The 17,553-nt window shown below is 45.3% G+C and overlaps 1 protein-coding gene across 1 annotated transcript in view; it reads left to right on the forward strand.

Annotated features, from left to right (window-relative positions):
• Positions 1–17,553, forward strand: part of LOC139391019 (neuroligin-3-like) — a 254,404-nt gene that overhangs the window by 122,685 nt on the left and 114,166 nt on the right. The window contains exon 5 of the mRNA XM_071138484.1: positions 8,313–8,340. Coding sequence (XP_070994585.1) covers positions 8,313–8,340 — 28 coding nt within the window. The remainder of the gene's footprint in view (positions 1–8,312; positions 8,341–17,553) is intronic.

The following is a 17,553-nucleotide window of genomic DNA, read 5'->3' on the forward strand; positions in this document are numbered from 1 at the left end:
TCTAATCGTTCAGGCTAAATTATGAAACACGAGATGACTGTATTAAGGGTAAGGGGACGTGAGAGAAAGCAGAGGGGCTGGTGTACGTTCAGACGCCTTTCACAACAATTTGGGTAATGGGGAATTAGCACAGCTGCTGAACCCTACTGATGATTTATTTTGGTTTAATCAAGTCCCTCAGAAGCCAACCCTCCCTTTTAATCTAATCTGAAATCAAAGTTCATGTTGTTGATGAAGATGAAATTGAGAGTCAGAGGAGAAAGAGAGAGAGAGAGAGAGAGAGAGGAGGCACCAGCAGCCATCTGTATCCCTCTTTGACATTTTTCTCACTCTCTCTTTAAATCTTGTTTTTTCTGCCCAGGTTCCTCCTCCCTTTCCCTCACTTTCACTGTCTATTTACCTCTCCACCCTCTCCCCCCACCTCTCTCTAAATCTCTCTATCTCTCCATCTCTCTACCTCTCCACCCTCTCCCCCCACCTCTCTCTAAATCTCTATCTCTCCATCTCTCTACCTCTCCACCCTCTCCCCCCAGCATCTCGCTAAATCTCTCCATCTCTCTACCTCTCCACCCTCTCCCCCCAGCATCTCGCTAAATCTCTCCACCCTTCCCCTCCCCTCTCTCTAAATATATCTATCTCTCTCACCCCCAACCTCTCTCTAAATCGCTCCGTCTCTCTCATCCCCACCCTCTCTCTAAATCGCTCCGTCTCTCTACCTTTCCACCCTCCCCCACCTACTCTCTAAATATCTCTGTCTCTCTCACCCCCCACTCTCTCTATAAATCTATCTGTCTCTCTACCTCTCCACCCACCCTCTCTCTAAATCTCTCCGTCTGTCTACCTCTACAACCTACCCCCACCCTCTGTCTAAATCTCTGTCTCTCTACCTCTCCACCCCCCCCCCCCCCCCACCGCCCCCACCTTCTGTCTAAATCTCTGTCTCTCTACCTTTGCTCCCTCCCCCTAACCCTCTCTCTAAATCTCTCCATCTCTCTCTGCGTTGGCCTTCCCAGGTTGGGTTCCCAGGTGTAGGTAGTGTCTCTACCCAGCCAATAGGTTGTGTGGAACAAAGCCAGGGTGACATTTTATCTTACGGCGGTTCCCGTGGGACCCCGGATCCGCACACGCAAACACGCATTAGATGAACACACACACAGCTCCTGTGTGGCCCAAGCCGGACTGCCTCGCTGTCATGGAGATTTCAGTGTGTACGGCGTGGAGGGGAAGAAAGCCCCCAAAAACGGAGGCCACAGAGTCTGTGGATGGGTGTGTGTGTGTGTATGTGTGCGTGTATGCGTGCGAGCGCACATACACGCATAGAATCACCTCAGATTCTTATTCCTAGTGGCTCTAGATGGAATCACCTCAGATTCTTATTCCTAGTGGCTCTAGATGGAATCACCTCAGATTCTTATTCCTAGTGGCTCAAGATGGAATCACCTCAGATTCTTATTCCTAGTGGCTCTAGATGGAATCACCTGAGATTCTTATTCCTAGTGGCTCTAGAAAGAATCACAGATTCTTATTCCCAGTGGCTCAAGATAGAATCACAGAATCTTATTCCTAGTGGCTCAAGATAGAATCACCTCAGATTCTTATTCCTAGTGGCTCTAGATGGAATCACCTCAGATTCTTATTCCTAGTGGCTTTAGATAGAATCACCTCAGATTCTTATTCCTAGTGGCTCTAGATATAGATTCACCTCAGATTGTTATTCCTAATGGCTTTAGATAGAATCACCTCAGATTCGTATTCCCATTGGCTCTAGAAAGAATCACAGATTCTTATTCCTAGTGGCTCAAGATAGAATCACAGAATCTTATTCTTAGTGGCTCAAGATAGAATCACCTCAGATTCTTATTCCTTTTGGCTCAAGAGAGTCACCTCAGATTCTTATTCCTATTGGCTCAAGAGAGTCACCTCAGATTCTTATTCCTATTGGCTCAAGATAGAATCACCTCAGATTCATATTCCTAACGGCTCTAGATGGAAATGTGACTTCAATATCAATCGAACATTGAGCAAAAATGAGAACAAACGAAGAGTTTATTTTCAAACCGCTATATCCAGAAATGATTTACGTGTGTATTTTGTTCCCCAAAAAGTATTGCTTTGTAGTACATTCATGTTGTGTAAAATATTACTTTTTACGATATTAGATGTGAATTAAAATGTTTGTTTATTTTTGCAAAACACTATATATCGAGAGTTTAACTGGAATGGAATGTATGTATCCTGTATATTTATCTGTGATATGTGGTTCTTTCACAGGTGTGTGTAACTATGGTTGCCAGGTGTGTGCAATGCTGGTTGTCAGGTGTGTGTAATGATGGTTGCCAGGTGTGTGTAATGATGATTGTCAGGTGTGTAACAGTGGTTGCCAGGTGTGTGTAATGATGGTTGCCAGGTGTGTGTAACTAAAGTTTTCTGAGCCTTTCTCCTTCGCCAATATATTCCATCCACCTGACAGGTGTTGCATATTAAGAAGCTGATTAAACCACTGAACAAAAATATAAACGCAACATGCAACAATTTCAAAGATTTTACTGAGTTACAATTCATATAAGGAAATCAATCAACTGAAATAAATTCCTTAGGTCCTAATCTATGGATTTCCCATGACTGGGAATACAGATATGCATCTGTTGGTCACAGATACCTTTAAAAAAAGTTAAGCGTGTGGATCAGAAAACCAGTCAGTATCTAGTGTGACCATTTGCTTCATGCAGTGCGACATCTCCTTCACATAGAAGTGATCAGGCTGTTGATTGTGTCCTGTGGAATGTTGTCCCACTCCTCTTCAATGGCAGCGCAAAGTTCTTGGATATTGGAGGGAACTGGAACACGTTGTCGTACACATCGATCTAAAGCATCCCACTCATGCTCAATGGGTTGGGTGAGTATGCAGGCCATGGAAGAACTGGGTCATTTTCAGCTTCCAGGACTTGTGTACAGATCCTTGAAACATGGGGCCGTGTGTTATCATGAGGTGATGGCGGCGGATAAATGGCACGGCAATGGGCCTCAGGATCTCGTCGCGGTATCTCTGTGCATTCAAATTGTCATAGATGAAATGCAATTGTGTTCATTGTCCAAAGCGTATGTCTGCCCATGCCATAACCCCACCGCCACCGCCACCACCGCCACCATGGGACACTCTGTTCACAACGTTGACATCAGCAAAACGCTCCCCCACACGATGACATACATGCTGTCTGACATCTGCCCGGTACAGTTGAAACTGGGATTCATCTGTGAAGAGCATAATTCTCCATCATGCCAGTGGCTATCGAAGGTGAGCATTTGCCCACTGAAGTCTGTTATGACGCCGAACTGCAGTCACGTCAGACCCTGGTAAGGATGACGAGTACTCAGATGCATTTCCCTGAAATGGTTTCTTACAGTTGGTGCAGAAATTCTTTGGCTGTGCAAACCAACAGTTTCATCAGCTGGCCGGGTGGCTGGTCTCAGACGATCCCGCAGTTGAAGAAGCCGGATGTTGAGGTCCTGGGCTGGCGTGGTTACACCTGGTCTGCGGTTGTGAGGCTGGTTGGATGTACTGCAAAATTCTCTAAAACTACGTTGTAGGCGGCGTATGGTAGTGAAATATGAGCATTCAATTCTCGGGCAACAGCTCTGGTGGACATTCCTGCAGTCAGCATGCCAATTGCATGTTTCCTCAAAACCTGAGACATCTGTGGCATTGTGTTGTGGGACAAAACTGCACATTTTAGAGTGGCCTTTTATTGTCCTCAGCACAAGGTGCATCTGTGTAATGATCATGCTGATTACTCAGATTCTTGATGTGCCACACCTGTCAGGTGGATGAATTATCTTGGCAAAGAGAAACGTTCACTAACAGGAATGTAAACAAATTTGTGCACAACATTTTCTGAGAAATAATCTTTTTGTGAGTAGGGAACATTTCGGTGATCTTTTATTTCAGCTCATGAAACATGGGACATGCACATTTTTTTATTCAGTGTACGTTGTGCCTTTTGTAGACCTTGGGTGTACGAGTGACTTAGCTCGTTAGAGACCTGTCTGTTAGGCTGCCTGTGGTAGACACATTCTAGGATAGTCAAACACACGCTATCAAAAGCCTCATTCATTTTTCAGTGATGCTTTCTAATATGTCTAGAATATATGTCATTGTCTTAATTGTATGATAGAACTGTAAATTGAAATAATTAAATTACGCTGTTTGTTTGCTCATCTACAATGTTGTTTTTTGAAAAACAGCCTTTAGCAAAGCAGTTTATAGACACACGCTGTTGAAGTTAATGCTAACATTAATTGCTCCTTAAATTGGCTGTCTGAAAATAAACATGCTATATTTACCATTATGTTGTGAACAATTCAATAGAGTATATCTAGGCAATTAAACTATGCTTCAATGTATTGTATTGGCTCTCCTTCCTCTGTTTTTGGGAAGTGCTCAGGCCTATTCGGTGTTTATATATCTAATGCTTCAGCGTAGGGCTTTTTAATTAACGCAATGACACAAAAACTGGTGTCGACACACACACACACACACACACACACACACACACACACACACACACACACACTACCCATAGGGACAGCATTAACCTCACGCTCCCTTTCTAGTCAGATTAAAAGCTATGGAGGTTACCCCAGAGCCAGGGTGTTAAGCTGGAGTTGAAACCCTCTGAGGCTGCAGTCAAATCCCCTGCTCAATGATGCTCTGCTCTCTTCCATTCAACCGTGCTCTTCTTCAGCTAGCTAGCACTCTGGATTAGAGAGAGGGAGGGAGACAGAGGGTGGGGGAGAGATAGAGAAAGAGAGATGGAAGGGGGGTAGAGAGTGAGACAGAGAGAGAGAGAATAGAGTGAGAGAGACACAGTTGCCCTAGAGCAGTGGTTCACAAACTTTTTATAGTCCCGTACCCCTTCAAACATTCAACCTCCAGCTGAGTACCCCCTCTAGCACCAGGGTCAGCGCACTCTGAAATGTGTTTTTTTGCCATCTTTGTAAGCCTGCCACACACACAGTATACAATAAATGTATTAAACATAAGAAGGAGGGTGAGTTTTTGTCACAACCCGACTCGTGGGAAGTGACAAAGAGCTCTTATAGGACCAGGGCACAAATAATAACATAGTTTTGCTCTTTATTTAACCATCTTACATATAAGCCCTTATTTTTTCATTGAAAATTGTGTATAACTCACTACAGGTTAATGAGAAGGGTGTGCTTGAAAGGATGAACATCGCAACTCTGCAATGTTGGGTTGTATTGGAGGGAGTCTCAGTCTTAAATCATTTTCCACACACAGTCTATGCCTGTATTTAGTGTTCATGCTAGTGAGGGCTGAGAATCCACTCTCACATAGGTACGTGGTTGCAAAGGTCATCAATGTCTTAAAAGCGCAATTTGCCAAGGCAGGATACTCTTAGTGCAGCCCTATCCAGAAATCTGGCAGTGGTTTCCGGTTAAATTACATTTTTACAGAACCGCTGGTTGCAATTTCGATGAGGCTCTTGTTCAGATATCGGTAAGTGGACTGGAGGCAGGTCATGAAAGGGATAATGAATCCAGTTGTTTGTGTCATCCGTTTCGGGAAACTACCTGTGTAATTGTGCACCCAACTCTCTCAGGTGCTTCGCTATATCACATTTGACATTGTCCGTAAGCTTGAGATCATTTGCACACAAAAAAATCATACAATGATGGAAAGACCTGTGTGTTGTCCTTGTTAATGCAGACAGAAAAGAGCTCCAACTTTTTAATCATAACTTCAATTTTGTCCCGCACATTGAATATAGTTGCGAAGTGTCCCTGTAATCCTTGATTCAGATCATTCAGGTGAGAAAAAACATCACCCAGATAGGCCAGTCGTGTGAGAAACTTGTCATAATGCAAGTGGTCAGACAAGTGTCAATACTTTGCCCCTTGACAACCAGCACACTTCTGTATGTTGTAAAAGTGTTACATGGTCGCTGCCCATATCATTGCATAGTGCAGAAAATACACAAGAGTTCAGGGGCCTTGCTTTAACAAAGTTAACCATTTTCACTGTAGTGTCCAAAACGTCTTTCAAGCTGTCTGTAGAAGATGATGTCTTCCTTAATTGACCCCCATAAATGTAACGGACATATACCAGGAGCTGTGCCAGGCCCGCTACGTCTGTTGACTCATCCAGCTGTAACACATAGAATTCACTGGCTTGTATGAGAAGCAGTAATTGTTTCAAAACATCTCCTGCCATGTCACTGATGCATCGTGAAACAGTGTTGTTTGATGAAGGCATTGTCTGTATAGTTTTTTGGGGCTTTTGTCCCAGCATTGTCCCAGCCATATCCGCGGCAGCAGGAATAATTAAGTCCTCCACAATAGTATGGGGCTTGCCTGTTCTAGCCACTCAGTAGCTCACCATATAAGATGCTTCTAGCCTCTTCTTATTAATGGCATCTGTTGATTTTAAACATGTCGTACTACTCGAAAGTCGTCTTAATTCTCCCTCAAAAATCCCCTGTGGCTTATTTTAAAATTGGCATGTTTTGTTTCTAAATGTATGCGCAAGAGTGAAGGTTTCATCGAGTTGTGAGATAGTACTTTTACACATATAACACACTGTGGCTGAGGAAAGACTACTTCCGATATACTGTGGTTCTCATTAAATTTGCACCTCTACGATGGTCCAACGTCCCTGTCTGTTGTTCTGAGCATTCCCGGGTAAGGGGGCAGTATCTCTCAACTACTCTTCCTGGGGTCCAGAAAAATTAGAGCAGTTTAAACCATTTTAAAAACATTACAATACAAATACAGACTGTGTGCCCTCAAGCCCCTATTCCACCACTACCACATACAGTATATACTATACAAAATCCATGTGTACGTGTGTGTATAGTGCATATGTTATTGTGTGTGTGTATCCACTTATCTATTGGATGTGCTCATGGAAGCAGAACAACTTGTGTCATCGACAGGTGCAGGTGTAGTACTGCTGGTAGTAGCAGTACTACCAGTAGAGCTGAAATGTGTCTCTATGAACACAGGCCTTACTTTCTTTAACCATTCATCCATTTTTTAGGGAAATGGAATGAGCAGCAGCTACGTTTGGCTCCATACGAACCATTAGTGGAATTCCCGCAAGAGAGTAACGGTTAATGTGATTGGATGTTAATTATTTGACTAGGCTACCTGTATTTGACATTGTGTTGTTATTTCACTGAACACTAGATGGTTTAATTACATTTTTGGCAGTGAAACGAGGCTACTCAGGTTCGAAAAAACATCACCCAAATGTATAGCCCAGTTGGAAAAAATAAATGGACTGTTTGAAAATGAGAAGAATAAAAAAATAAATTACAAAAGATATATATGCGTATAATTATTATTATTATTTTGATTGAAATGTGAATAATTTTTATTCGGCTTACCCCAATTTGGGATACCTGAATTAGACCATGCACTTTTCGAGCTTATTTTTCAAAAAAAATAAAACATTAATTTATTTATTTAATTTTGTTAAAGCAAGGCCACTGAACTCTCGTGTTTTTCTGCACTGTGCAATGATATGGGCAGCGACCATGTGACGCTTTGACAAGCGTTGGTGAGGGGGCAAAGAGACGTTGTTTTGAATTGAGAGACGAGCTTAAAGTTTTCTTTACTGACAATAATTTTCACTTGTCTGACCACTTGCATGATGACGAGTTACTCACACGACTGGCCTATCTGGGTGATGTTTTTTCTCGCCTGAATGATCTGAATATAGGATTACAGGGACTCTTCACAACTATATTCAACGTGCGGGACAAAACTGAGGCTCTGTCCGCATTAACAAGGACAACACACAGGTCTTTTCATCATTGTATGTTTTTTTGTGCAAATGAACTCAAGCTTACGGACAATGTCGAATGTGATACAGCGAAGCACCTGAGAGAGTTGGGTGTGCAATTACGCAGGTACTTTCCCGAAATGGATGACAAACTACTGTCCCTTTCATGCCCTGCCTCCAGTCCACTTACCAATATCTGAACAAGAGAGCCTCATCGAAATTGCAACCAACGGTTCTGTGAAAATGTAATTTAATCAGAAGCCACTGCCAGATTTAAAATCAAATCAAATTTTATTTGTCACATACACATGGTTAGCAGATATTATTGCGAGTGTAGTGAAATGCTTGTGCTTCTAGTTCTGACAGTGTAGTAATATCTAACAAGTAATCTAACAAATTCACAACTACCTTACACACAAATGCAAAGGGATGAATCAGAATATGTACATATAAATATATGAATGAGAGATGGCAGTGCGTCAAAGGCAAGATGCAGTAGATGGTATAGAATACAGTATATACAGTGGCTTGCGAAAGTATTCACGCCCTTGGCATTTTTCCTATTTTGTTGCATTACAACCTGGAATTAACATGGATTTTTGGGGGGGGTTGTATCATTTGATTTGCACAACATGCCTACCACTTTGAAGATGCAAAGTATTTTTTTATTGTGAAACAAACAAAAAATCAGAAAACATGAGCTTGAGTCAATACTTTGTAGAGACACCTTTTGCAGCAATTACAGCTGCATGTCTCTTGGGGTATGTTTCTATAAGCTTGGCACATCTAGCCACTGGGAGTTTTGCCCATTCTTCAAGGCAAAACTGCTCCAGCTCCTTCATGTTGGATGGGTTCCGCTGGTGTTCAGCAATCTTTAAATCATACCACAGATTCTCAATTGGATTGAGGTCTGGGCTTTGACTAGGCCATTCCGTTTAAATTACATTTAAATGTTTCCCCTTAAACCACCCAAGTGTTGCTTTAGCAGTATGGTTAGGGTCATTGCCCTGCTGGAAGGGGAACCTCCATCCCAGTCTCAAATCTCTAGGAGACTGAAACAGGTTTCCCTCAAGAATTTCCCTTTATTTAGCGCCATCCATCATTTCTTCAATTCTGACCAGTTTGCCAGTCCATGCCAATGAAAAACATCCCACAGCATGATGCTGCCACCACCATGCTTCACTGTGGGGATGGTGTTCTCTGGGTGATGAGAGGTGTTGGGTTTGCGCCAGACATAGCATTTTCCTTGATGGCTAAAAAGCTACATTTTAGTCTCTTCTGACCAGAGTACCTTCTTCCATATGTTTGGGGAGTCTCCCACATTGTTTGCTTATTTTTTTCTTTAAGCAATGGCTTTTTTCTGGCCACTCTTCCATAAAGCCCAGCTCTGTGGAGTGTACTGCTTAAAGTGGTCCTATGGACAGATACTCCAATCTCTGCTGTGGAGCTTTGCAGCTCCTTCAGGATTATCTTTGGTCTCTCTTTGTTGCCTCTCTGATTAATGCCCTCCTTGCCTGGTCTGTGAGTTTTGGTGGGCGGCCCTCTCTTAGCCTGGTCTGTGAGTTTTGGTAGGCGGCCCTCTCTCTAGGATTAGTGGGGTGGAGATGTTGTTTCTAACTTCACCACCTGGGGGTGGCCCGTCAGAAAGTCCAGGACGCAGTTGCACAGGGTGGGGTCAAGACCCAGGGTCTCAAGCTTAATGACGAGTTTGGAGGGTACTCTGGTGTTAAATGCTGAGCTGTAGTCAATGAACAGCATTCGTACATAGGTATTCTTCTTGTCCAGATGGGATAGGGCAGTGTGCAGTGTTATGGCGATTGCGTTGTCTGTGGACCTATTGGGGTGGTAAGCAAATTGGAGTGGGTCTAGGGTATCAGGTGGGGTGGAGGTGATATGATCCTTCATGATGACAGAAGTGAGTGCTACGGGGCGATAGTCATTTAGTGAAGTTACCTTAGCTTTCTTGGGTACAGGAACAATGGTGGCGATCTTGAAGCATGTGGGAACAGCAGACTGGGATAGGGAGAGTTTAAATATGCCCATAAACACACCGGCCAGCTGGTCTGCTCATGCTCTGAGGACGCGACTAGGGATGCCATCTCGGCCGGCAGCCTTGCCAGGGATAACATGTTGAAATGTTTTATTCACATTGGCCACGGAGAAGGAGAGCCCACAGGCTTTGGTAGAGGGCCGTGTCAGTGGCACTGTATTGTCCTCAAAGCAAGCAAAACTGGAAGCAAAACGTCGATGTCCGCGTCGGTGCTGGGTTTCTTTTTGTAATCCGTGATTGACAATAGACCCTGTCACTTACATCTCATGTTTGAGCCGTTGATTTGCGACTCTACTTTGTCTCTATACTGACGCTTTGCTTGTTTGATTGCCTTGTATTCGGTTTCCAGTCGCCTTGCCATGATTAAATGCGGTGGTTCACGCTTTCAGTTTTGCACGAATGCTGCCATCAATCCACGGTTTCTGGTTAGGGAAGGTTTTAATAGTCACAGTGGGTACAACATCACCGATGCGCTTGCTAATAAACTCGCTCACCGAGTCAGCGTATATGTCAATGTTGTTGTCTGAGGCTACCCGGAACATATCCCAGATCATGTGATCTGGATGGGGCTGCGCTCAGAGATCCTGCCTTGGAAAATTGTGCTGTTAAGACACTGATGCCCTTTGCAATCACATACTAATGTGACAGTGGATTCTCAGCCCTCAATAACATGAAAACTAAATATAGGGACAGACTGTGTTTGGATAATGATTTAAGACTGATACTCTCTCCAATACAACCCAAAGTGTATCTATAAGAGCTCTTTGTCACTTCCCACGAGCCGGGTTGTGACAAAAACAGATGTTTAATAAATGGATTGTGTAGTGTGTGTGTGGCAGACTTACAAGGATGGCAAAAAACAACATTTGAGAGTGCGCTGACCCTGGTGCTAGAGTTTGTACGCAGCTGGAGGTTGAATGTTTGAAGGGGTATGGGACTATAAAAAGTTTGTCAACCTCTGGTCTAATTGATTCAACAAATGAAAACCTATCTAAATTTAGCATTCTTAATGAACCGAAAAACTATAGTTATTTTAGGTTGGTTATCAAAGTTAGCTGTTGAACTCAGGTGTTTTAAACTTCCTTCTTTAGTTCTAGATGCCTTTTAAACCAGCTTCTTTAGTTCTAGATACCTTTTAAACCAGCTTCTTTAGTTCTAGATGCCTTTTAAACCAGCTTCTGTAGTTCTAGATGCCTTTTAAACCAGCTTCTTTAGTTCTAGATGCCTTTTAAACCAGCTTCTGTAGTTCTAGATGCCTTTTAAACCAGCTTTAGTAGTTCTAGATGCCTTTTAAACCAGCTTCTTTAGTTCTAGATGCCTTTTAAACCAGCTTCTTTAGTTCTAGATGCCTTTTAAACAAGCTTTAGTAGTTCTCGATGCCTTTAAAACCAGCTTCCGTAGTTCTAGATGCCTTTTAAACCAGCTTTAGTAGTTCTAGATGCCTTTAAAACCAGCTTCCATAGTTCTAGATGCCTTTTAAACAAGCTTCCATAGTTCTAGATGCCTTTAAAACCAGCTTCCGTAGTTCTAGATGCCTTTTAAACAAGCTTTAGTAGTTCTAGATGCCTTTAAAACCAGCTTCCGTAGTTCTAGATGCCTTTTAAACAAGCTTTAGTAGTTCTAGATGCCTTTAGAACCAGCTTCAATAGTTCTAGATGCCTTTTAAACAAGCTTTAGTAGTTCTAGATGCCTTTAAAACCAGCTTCCGTAGTTCTAGATGCCTTTTCAACTTGCTTAATTGGTTCTATGTGCCTTTAAACCAGCTTCGGTAGTTCTAGATTCCTTTAAAACCAGCTTAATTTGTCCTAGATGCCTTTTAAACCAGCTTCAGTAGTTCTAGATGCCTTTTAAACCAGCTTCAGTAGTTCTATATGCCTTTTAAACCAGCTTAGTAGTTCTAGATGCCTTTTAAGCCAGCTTCATTAGTCCTAGATGCCTTTTAAACCAGCATTAGTAGTTCCAGATGCCATTTAAACCAGCTTGTGTAGTTATAGATGCCTTTTAAACCAGCTTCAATAGTTCTAGATGCCTTTTAAACCAGCTTCAGAAGTTCTGGATGTCTTTTAAACCAGCTTCCGTAGATGTAGATGCCTTTTAAACCTGCTTAATTGGTTCTAGATGCCTTTTAAACCAGCTTCAATAGTTCTAGATGCCTTTTAAACCAGCTTCAATAGTTCTAGATGCCTTTTAAACCAGCTTCAGAAGTTCTAGATGTCTTTTAAACCAGCTTCAGTAACTATAGATGTCATTTAAATCAGTTACAGTTGTTTTTTATGCCTTTTAAACCAGATTCAGTAGTTCTAGATGCCTTTTAAACCAGCTTCCGTAGTTCTAGATGCCTTTTAAACCAGCTTCAGAAGTTCTAGATGTCTTTTAAACCTGCTTCCGTAGTTCTAGATGCCTTTTAAACCAGCTTCCGTAGTTCTAGATGCCTTTTAAACCAGCTTCCGTAGCTCTAGATGGCTTTTAAACCTGCTTAAGTGATTCTATATGCCTTTTAAACCAGCTTCAGCAGTCTTTATGCCTTTTAATGCAGCTTCTGTAGTTCTATATGCCTTTTTAACTATCATCTGTAGTTCTAGATGCCTTTCAAACCAGGTTCAGTAGTTCTAGATGTCTTTTAGAACAGCTTCCTTGGTTCTAGATGATGTTTAAACCAGCTTTCGTAGTTCTAGATGCCTTTTAAACCAGATTCAGTAGATGTAAATTACTTTTAAACCAGCTTCCGTAGTTCTAGACGCCTTCAGTACTTCTAGATGACTTTTAAACCAGGTTTATAGACTTGTCATTCCTGTTAATCCATGATTACCAGTTCAGGTTAGTGGTGACAAGCCTCTTAATAAACTACATTTTAGAGGACCTTTTAAACCATTATGAGGATGTCAAGACTACATATATTTTCCTTGATGCGTGTGTGTGCTGATCATTTCAGCTCGTATGTTTTTGTCACGGCTGTTGTAAGAACGGGACCAAGGCGCAGCGGATGTTGAGTTCCACATATTTAATTCAAAGAGAAACTTAAACAAAACAAAATATATCAATAAACGAACAACTAAACGTGACTAAGTGGTGCACATGCACAAACACAAAACAATATCCCACAAACACAGGTGGGAAAAATAGCTACTTAAATATGATCCCCAATTAGAGCCAACGATTACCAGCTGCCTCTAATTGGGAATCATACAAAACACCAACATAGAAAATATAAACTAGAACACAACATATAAATGATAAACTAGAATATCCCCAAGTCACGCCCTGACCTACTACACCATAGAGAAACAAGGGCTCTCTGTGGTCGGGGCGTGTCAGTTTTGATATCGGAGGGTTTAAACGCAGGCCACTACCATTACCCCAAATGACTGCTCATATTGGGATCATTTCATGGAATTGCACTTCACAAAATTGATGTTGAGAGAAAAACAAGTTGCCCAGTCCACTTTTAAAAAAAGAACAATACGGATCTGGTGTGTGCTTGTGACTGCCTGCCAGCCTGCTGTGAAAGACTAGTCCCATAGTTTTTGTCTGCATCTCAAATGGCACCCTATTCCCTGCATAGCACACTATTTGGTCTCTGGTCAAAAGTAGTATCCTATAGGGAAGTAGGGTGCTACTCGAGACACAGTCACTGTGTTTGGCTGATATGGTAATGGCTAGCTGGCTGTTGGGATGGAAAGGAAAAGTGTTGCTGTAGTAATTGGGGGAAGATTAATTCACTAAGCTCTTCCTATGGATCACTGACTAGTTATGCAGGGGGTTCTCTCTACTGTATGCGTGTTTGTGTTAGATTTGATTGATTAGGATCCCCATTATGAAGACAGCTAGTCTTACAAGGGGCCGACACATAATGAAAGAGACATTACAGGCAAAATAACTTTACGATTTACATACATTGAAAAACATTAACATGTTGTGTGTGTATGTATGTGTGTAACCTGCGGAGTGTATTTCGGGTGTGGTGGGGGGAGATGGTGGCAGTGCTAGGAACCTATTGAAATGAGAGGCGATGTGAGTCTCAGCCAAAATGGCTGGCCCATTTGTCATGGTGACATCACTGCACTCACACCCCATCCATCTCTCCTCGGCACGGGCCACAGAACCACAGCGCAACGCATGCTGGCTTGTCTTCCCTGAACACACACAGCGTGTGAGGCAACGGAAGCCGGCCTTCCCCGACCATGTACTTTTACACACTGCCTGTTGCAATCACGAACACCGCCGACACTTTAGAATGTACACAATCTCTACACACTCACAAACACACTGCCCCTTCACGCACAGTCACAAACACACTGCCCCTTCACGCACAGTCACACACACACTGCCCCTTCACGCACAGTCTCACACACACTGCCCCTTCACGCACAGTCACACACACACTGCCCCTTCACGCACAGTCACAAACACACTGCCCCTTCACGCACAGTCACAAACACACTGCCCCTTCACGCACAGTCACAAACACACTGCCCCTTCACGCACAGTCACACACACACTGCCCCTTCACGCACAGTCTCACACACACTGCCCCTTCACGCACAGTCTCACACACACTGCCAAGTACTCACACACAAACACACTGCCCCTTCACCCAAAGTCTCACACACACTGCCCCTTCACGCACAGTCTCACACACACTGCCCCTTCACGCACAGTCTCAAACACACTGCCCACACACACACTGCCCCTTCACGCACAGTCTCACACACACTGCCCCTTCACGCACAGTCACACACACACTGCCCCTTCACGCACAGTCTCACACACACTGCCCCTTCACGCACAGTCACACACACACTGCCCCTTCACGCACAGTCACAAACACACTGCCCCTTCACGCACAGTCTCACACACACTGCCCCTTCACGCACAGTCACACACACACTGCCCCTTCACGCACAGTCACAAACACACTGCCCCTTCACGCACAGTCACACACACACTGCCCCTTCACGCACAGTCACAAACACACTGCCCCTTCACGCACAGTCACAAACACACTGCCCCTTCACGCACAGTCACACACACACTGCCCCTTCACGCACAGTCACACACACACTGCCCCTTCACGCACAGTCACACACACACTGCCCCTTCACGCACAGTCTCACACACACTGCCCCTTCACGCACAGTCACAAACACACTGCCCCTTCACGCACAGTCTCACACACACTGCCCCTTCACGCACAGTCTCACACACACTGCCCCTTCACGCACAGTCACACACACACTGCCCCTTCACGCACAGTCACACACACACTGCCCCTTCACGCACAGTCTCACACACACTGCCCCTTCACGCACAGTCTCACACACACTGCCCCTTCACGCACAGTCACACACACACTGCCCCTTCACGCACAGTCTCACACACACTGCCCCTTCACGCACAGTCTCACACACACTGCCCCTTCACGCACAGTCACAAACACACTGCCCCTTCACGCACAGTCACACACACACTGCCCCTTCACGCACAGTCTCACACACACTGCCCCTTCACGCACAGTCTCACACACACTGCCCCTTACTCACACACAAACACACTGCCCCTTCACGCAAAGTCTCACACACACTGCCCCTTCACGCACAGTCTCACACACACTGCCCCTTCACGCACAGTCTCACACACACTGCCCCTTCACGCACAGTCACACACACACTGCCCCTTCACGCACAGTCTCACACACACTGCCCCTTCACGCACAGTCTCACACACACTGCCCCTTCACGCACAGTCACAAACACACTGCCCCTTCACGCACAGTCACACACACACTGCCCCTTCACGCACAGTCACAAACACACTGCCCCTTCACGCACAGTCACAAACACACTGCCCCTTCACGCACAGTCACACACACACTGCCCCTTCACGCACAGTCTCACACACACTGCCCCTTCACGCACAGTCTCACACACACTGCCCCTTCACGCACAGTCTCACACACACTGCCCCTTCACGCACAGTCACAAACACACTGCCCCTTCACGCACAGTCACACACACACTGCCCCTTCACGCACAGTCACACACACACTGCCCCTTCACGCACAGTCACAAACACACTGCCCCTTCACGCACAGTCACACACACACTGCCCCTTCACGCACAGTCTCACACACACTGCCCCTTCACGCACAGTCTCACACACACTGCCCCTTCACGCACAGTCTCACACACACTGCCCCTTCACGCACAGTCACACACACACTGCCCCTTCACGCACAGTCTCACACACACTGCCCCTTCACGCACAGTCACACACACACTGCCCCTTCACGCACAGTCTCACACACACTGCCCCTTCACGCACAGTCTCACACACACTGCCCCTTCACGCACAGTCTCACACACACTGCCCCTTCACGCACAGTCACACACACACTGCCCCTTCACGCACAGTCTCACACACACTGCCCCTTCACGCACAGTCACACACACACTGCCCCTTCACGCACAGTCACAAACACACTGCCCCTTCACGCACATTCACACACACACTGCCCCTTCACGCACAGTCACAAACACACTGCCCCTTCACGCACAGTCACAAACACACTGCCCCTTCACGCACAGTCACAAACACACTGCCCCTTCACGCACAGTCACAAACACACTGCCCCTTCACGCACAGTCTCACACACACTGCCCCTTCACGCACAGTCACAAACACACTGCCCCTTCACGCACAGTCACAAACACACTGCCCCTTCACGCACAGTCTCACACACACACTGCCAAGTACTCACACACAAACACACTGCCCCTTCACGCACAGTCTCACACACACTGCCCCTTCACGCACAGTCTCACACACACTGCCCCTTCACGCACAGTCTCACACACACTGCCCCTTCACGCACAGTCACACACACACTGCCCCTTCACGCACAGTCTCACACACACTGCCCCTTCACGCACAGTCTCACACACACTGCCCCTTCACGCACAGTCACAAACACACTGCCCCTTCACGCACAGTCACACACACACTGCCCCTTCACGCACAGTCTCACACACACTGCCCCTTCACGCACAGTCACACACACACTGCCCCTTCACGCACAGTCTCACACACACTGCCCCTTCACGCACAGTCTCACACACAGTGCCCCTTCACGCACAGTCACAAACACACTGCCCCTTCACGCAGTCACAAACACACTGCCCCTTCACGCACAGTCTCACACACACTGCCCCTTCACGCACAGTCTCACACACACTGCCCCTTCACGCACAGTCACAAACACACTGCCCCTTCACGCACAGTCACACACACACTGCCCCTTCACGCACAGTCACACACACACTGCCAAGAACTCACACACAAACACACTGCCCCTTCACGCACAGTCACACACACACTGCCTAGAACTCACACACAAACACACTGCCCCTTCACGCACAGTCACAAACACACTGCCCCTTCACGCACAGTCACACACACACTGCCCCTTCACGCACAGTCTCACACACACGGCCCCTTCACGCACAGTCACACACACACTGCCCCTTCACGCACATTCACAAACACACTGCCCCTTCACGCACAGTCACAAACACACTGCCCCTTCACGCACAGTCACACACACACTGCCCCTTCACGCACAGTCACACACACACTGCCCCTTCACGCACAGTCTCACACACACTGCCAAGTACTCACACACAAACACACTGCCCCTTCACGC

The sequence above is a fragment of the Oncorhynchus clarkii genome, chromosome 31 (assembly GCF_045791955.1).
Source record: "Oncorhynchus clarkii lewisi isolate Uvic-CL-2024 chromosome 31, UVic_Ocla_1.0, whole genome shotgun sequence".
Classification (NCBI taxonomy): Eukaryota; Metazoa; Chordata; class Actinopteri; order Salmoniformes; family Salmonidae; genus Oncorhynchus; species Oncorhynchus clarkii.